Here is a 5,797-nt window from a genome sequence, read left to right as displayed (position 1 = left end):
AAAAAAACCAAACCACACATGTTTCAACAAAACACAACCAAATAGTAAACTATTTTTTAAGTCTGATATTTAATTAGGCCGGTATAGGTGTGCTGACATGTATACCACCACTGCTCCCCAAATCTTTTAACGTTGCTTACGTGTCATGTCACTGTACCACACGTGTTCCACACCTATTGGTGACTTTCAAAGTCAATTTTCACAGGCGCCAAACGTACGTTCCTTCCTTCAACGGCCGTTAGGCACAAAATAAAAGAGTTCAAATTTTTGTAGCATTACATAGTACAATTCCTTCTTTGCATTGAACACATCCATCTCTCTCAAAGGCTTAGTTATTATCTTCTTATTAAGCCCACGTACATGTTTTTGCATTTCTTGTGTGTCATCCACTCTCTCCCTCTACAATATTACAATGGAATTTTGTAAATTTTCCATGTACAATATCCTATGTTTGGTCACTGTTCTGTATGGTGTCTTTGGTGCACAAAATTCTCAGCTTATGAATGACAAAGCAGCATTGCTTTCTTTCATGTCAGGGATTGTTTCAGACCCTGGACATGTCCTTCAGAATTGGAACTCTTCAGGTGTTCATGTTTGCAACTGGGCAAGAGTGAGGTGCAACAATGAAAGCGACAGTGTCACAGAGCTTATTCTCAATGCAACATGGCTTAGTGGCACTATTTCTCCATCGCTAGCCAATCTTTCTTCCTTGACTATTCTTGATTTATCAAGGAATTTCTTTAAAGGTCCTATTCCTAAAGAGTTGGGCTCTCTCTCTCGGCTCAGACAACTCAGCTTGTCAGGGAACTTTCTTGAGGGGAAAATTCCATACCACCTGGGATTTCTTCAAAATATGGTATATCTTGATTTGGGAAGTAACAAACTTCAAGGTGAAATTCCGGAATCTCTTTTCTGTAATGGGTCTTTATCCTTGAAGTATATTGACCTTTCTAACAATTCTTTAAGTGGAGAAATCCCCTTAAAGAATGAATGTGGGCTTAAAGAGTTGTGGTTTCTTTTGCTTTGGTCGAATAGGCTTGTGGGACATGTACCACGAGCCCTCTCAAATTCCACACAACTTAAATGGCTGGACTTGGAGTCTAATATGTTAACTGGGGAGCTACCATCAGAGATTGTACTTGAAATGCCAAGGTTACAAATACTCTATTTGTCCTATAATAGCTTTGTTAGCCATGATGGTAACAACAACCTTGAACCTTTCTTTGCTTCCTTAGGAAATTGTTCTGACCTTCGAGAACTCGAATTGGCGGGAAATAACCTTCGTGGGAAAATACCTCCCATTATTGGTGATCTTTCTACCAATCTTGTGCAACTTCATCTTGATGAGAATCTTTTCTATGGCTTTATTCCTCCTCACATTTCAAACCTTGTGAATCTTACCCTCTTAAACTTGTCTAGTAACTTATTGAATGGTTCAATCCCACCTGAACTATGTCGAATGGGAAAGCTAGAGAGGGTTTACTTGTCAAATAATTCACTATCTGGTGAGATTCCGCCAACTCTTGGTAACATTCCCCATCTAGGTCTTCTAGATTTATCGAAAAACAAACTATCAGGTTCAATTCCAGATAGCTTTGCAAACCTTCCCCAGTTAAGAAGACTCATGCTTTATCAAAACCAGCTCGCAGGAACAATACCACCAAGTTTAGGCCAATGTGTCAATTTAGAAATTCTAGACCTCTCTCACAATAAGATTTCTGGGGTGATTCCGAGTGAAGTTGCAGGGTTGAGAAGCTTGAAGTTATACTTGAATTTGTCTAGCAATCACTTATATGGGCCTTTGCCATTAGAGCTCAGTAAAATGGATATGGTGCTAGCTATAGATTTATCCAATAACAATCTTTCTGGCACAATCCCAACACAACTCAAAAGCTGCATTGCACTAGAGAGTCTCAACCTTTCGCGTAATATTTTAGAAGGCCCCCTTCCATTTTCAGTAGGCCAATTGCCTTATCTAAAAGCACTTGATGTGTCACTGAATCAATTGATCGGTGGGATACCACAATCTTTGCAGATGTCCTCTACTCTCAAGCATGTGAACTTCTCTTTCAACAAATTCTCTGGAAATGTATCTAACGAGGGAGCGTTTTCATTGCTCACCATAGACTCTTTCCTTGGAAATGATGGCCTTTGTGGCTCAATTGAAGGCATGCCAAAGTGCTCAAATAGACATTCTCATCTTATGCTTATTTTGTCAATTCTCCTCTCATTACTTGCCATTCCCATTGTATGCATATTTGGGTACCGTCTTGTACAAAGGTCAAGAATCAAATCACAATTGGAAATTTTCAATGGAGGGGACTTGCAGGAGGAAGAACAAGAAAGGAAAGAGCTGAAGCACCCTAGAATCTCATATGGTCAACTCATTGAAGCCACCGGTGGGTTCAGTGCTTCAAGCCTAATTGGTTCGGGCCAGTTTGGTCACGTCTATAAGGGAGTTCTTCATGATAATACAAGAATTGCTGTAAAGGTTCTGGATACAAAGTCAGCTATAGAAACTCCATGGAGCTTTAAGAGAGAATGCCAAGTCCTAAAGAGGACTAGGCACAGGAATTTAATAAGGATCATCACAATTTGCAGTAGGCCAGACTTTAAGGCTCTTGTTCTTCCTCTGATGTCAAACGGAAGCTTGGAGAGGCATCTCTACCCAAGCCATGGATCGAAACGTGGTCTGGATTTGATACAGCTAGTGAACATATGCAGTGATGTTGCTGAAGGAGTGGCCTATTTGCACCATTATTCTCCAGTTAAAGTTGTACACTGTGATCTAAAACCGAGCAATATTCTTCTTGATGATGACTTGACAGCTTTGGTAACCGATTTTGGAATTGCAAGGCTGGTTAAAGGGGGCGATGAGAGTGCTAATGTGAAGGAAACAATATCCATCAACTCAACAGATGGATTATTGTGCGGGTCCGTTGGCTACATAGCTCCTGGTAAGTATTTTTCTACCTAAGCTAGAAGCCTAGAATTAAATATGGTTATATTTTCCTCATGTGATTTCGTTGTTAGAATTTTTCATAGTGTTTATGTTTCATTATGATCACTATCACTTTTTGCTGAGCAACTCACAAATCTTTATTATATTGTTCTGTTCAACACTTCTTAGCTGGTTTGTGCAAACAAATTATGTTCAACATTCTGCACACCAAATAATTTGTCAAAATTAATTAGTCAGATGGCTTTCCTTCTTAGACACTGAATAGCTCCATGCTTCTCAGAAAAATCATCAATAGAGTTCTCTGTAAAGTCTAGTAAAATGATAAGAATAATAATTTAATGAGTTAGGACCTTATTGGTTTAAGCATAGTACTCACTAATCACTATACTGCAAGATTATTTGTTCACAATGCTAGCAATAATTACAACGTATTGCATGTCTTGGTACAGGTTTTCCATTACACCGAAAGTCTCCTAAGGAAAATGATGCTTCATACTAGGATAAAATATATTAAGGAAACTTCTAATGCTAGTACTGTTTTACTTAACAAAAATATTTAAAACTGACATGATGACATGATGACAATTATGATTGGTATCAAATCAACAACATAATAAATAATTTTTTTTACGTTCATACTAATTCTGCTCTTTCATCAATTTATCCAAATGCAGAATATGGATTGGGCAGAAGTGCTTCACCTAAGGGGGATGTGTATAGTTTTGGGGTCCTTTTATTGGAAATCGTAACGGGAAGACGCCCTACAGAAGTTCTTATTGACGAAGGCTCAAGCTTGCATGAATGGGTTAAGAGTCACTTCCCCCATAAACTGGATCCCATAGTTGAACATGCTCTTGATAGGTGCACCCCATCAGTCATGCCAAAGGAATACACCAAAATATGGAGAGATGTGATTCTAGAAATGATTGAGCTTGGCCTTATGTGCACACAGTTCACACATTCAACTAGACCAACCATGCTGGATGTAGCCAATGAAATGGGACGGTTGAAGGATTATCTCTCTAATACTTCCTCATCACTGCCAATTGAAGAAGTGCCTCCTAAAACTGATGATGTTTGATTATGAAAATGGTTACAAGAAAATTGAAACTTAACTGAAATTTCAGATTTATTTTGATTTGTTGAGTACTAATTACATTTGTTTGATTAGTTTTTAATTTGTAACGACAATTCTAATGGATACTTAGTTTACCATTGGTTCCTCAGCCACAGATGTTATATATTGTTTTACTTTAGTTTATAACCATTGGTTCCTCAGCCACAAATGTTATATATTGTTTTACTTTTGATTCCTTTTCTGTTGAAATTTTCCTTCTTGTATGACTATTGGAGATGTACATGAGGTACAAATGAGATTTTTCTCCTTTCACTGCAGGTCAACAGGCCCTTTTCATTCCAAATTTGCATTATTAATATCCCAACCAACCAAAGATGGCCTTTCTGATTTGTTAATATTTTAATTGATTAGTGCAATCAGCAAAGAAGGTTGTGAATTATGAATCATAAATTCCTATTGTCCCATTAGTCAATTTAATTATTCTTCACTTATTACAAGATGGGAAAATTGGAGTTCCATCTATACAGGAGGTTCATTTACTGACCAGTTCAAAATTCTCATAACTTGGTTAAAGTTGTGTTTTTTCCCATTTTACCTGCCTCATTATAGTAGTTATTTCATTACAACTAAGCAATGGATTTAAATTGAGCAAAGGTTAGCAAACAATTTAATTGCTCATTATAGTGGTTATGACTGATTCTTTGGCTGCAAATCTTTTGAACCCTTTTGTTTTACAGGAAGAGACCAACTGAATCTATTCACCTTGGAAATTATCTTGGAGCTATAAAGACTTGGATTTCACTTCAGTTGTTTCGAATTTCTTCAATATGCTCTTGTTGTGAAACTGTTTTATCCAAAACTTGAACACAGTTTTATCCAAACAATATTTTTGTTAGTTTTTGTTTCTAAATGCTTGATGTTAATTTTTCTGCTTGATGTTAATTTTTTTTTCCTTTTGGTTTTTTTTTTTTTAATTTTGTTTGAAATTTATTCTCTGTGGTAGGATAATTTGTCTAAGTTTGAATAGAGACCGTTCTCATTTTGTACATATTGTTTTGGATGAGGGTGTGCTGTGTTGTTTATGAACTGAGAATGGTGATTGTGGTTGTGGAATGGTGATTGTTGTGAAATGGTTTTGGGTCTCAATTTTGAAATCAATCATAAACTCTTCATTGATGTATGAGCGTACTTATTAGGATGGAGATGTGTGTAAAGCATAGTGGAGTAGTTGTCATGTCTTTAGCAATTTTTTTTAGGGGGATATCTAATAGTTAAACATGATTACATGCTCTAAAAGGAAAGTTTAGATTGATTTCCTTGTGTGTTTATATTTGTAGAACTTCTTGATAGGGTAGTTTAACACCTTTAGTTACTATAATTGTGTTTTCTTCTTTTTTTCAATTTGGTTGTGATTTACCTAATTCTAATGACTTTATGTCAATTATCTACTTATTATTTATTATGTAAATCTATGGTATTCTAGATTGAGAGTCATCTTTTTATTGAAATTCTTACATTGTCTCCATCAAGAGGTAAAGCTTCACTTATCTATGTGTTGCATGCAGGTAAAGCTTCACTCATCTTTTTGTGCTTATCATTGGGTCTACTTAACTATTCACTAGCTAAAGCTATCTTTCTTTTATTTCCAGCTCTCTCTTTTGTGGCTGAAGAAATTGTGAGGAACAAGGTGAAGAACACAAGTTAACTTTGGATTTTTTTCTAAAAGTTGTAACTTAGCTTGAGCAAAGTAAGTATAT

The 5,797-nt window shown here is 36.4% G+C and overlaps 1 protein-coding gene across 1 annotated transcript; it reads left to right on the top strand.

Moving 5' to 3' along the window:
- Positions 1 to 412: 412 nt before the first annotated feature.
- Positions 413 to 4,200, top strand: LOC112031730 (putative leucine-rich repeat receptor-like serine/threonine-protein kinase At2g24130). Its single transcript, XM_024064440.2, has 2 exons — positions 413 to 2,957; positions 3,637 to 4,200. Exons 1-2 carry the CDS (start codon positions 413 to 415, stop codon positions 4,041 to 4,043), a joined length of 2,952 nt encoding a protein of 983 aa, XP_023920208.2. The 3' UTR covers positions 4,044 to 4,200.
- The last annotated feature ends 1,597 nt before the right edge of the window (positions 4,201 to 5,797 follow it).

This window comes from Quercus suber, unplaced genomic scaffold (assembly GCF_002906115.3).
Source record: "Quercus suber isolate HL8 unplaced genomic scaffold, Cork oak 2.0 scaffold_80, whole genome shotgun sequence".
NCBI classification, from domain to species: domain Eukaryota; kingdom Viridiplantae; phylum Streptophyta; class Magnoliopsida; order Fagales; family Fagaceae; genus Quercus; species Quercus suber.
The sequence above is the reverse complement of the archived record's forward strand: the minus strand, read 5'-3'. Positions and strand labels throughout refer to the sequence as shown.

Coding starts and splice junctions, on each gene's coding strand:
- LOC112031730 (XM_024064440.2), top strand. CDS start 413: ATGGAATTTTGTAAATTTTCCATGTACAATATCCTATGTTTGGTCACT. Junction 2,958..3,636: donor CGTTGGCTACATAGCTCCTG/GTAAGTATTTTT, acceptor ATCCAAATGCAG/AATATGGATTGGGCAGAAGT.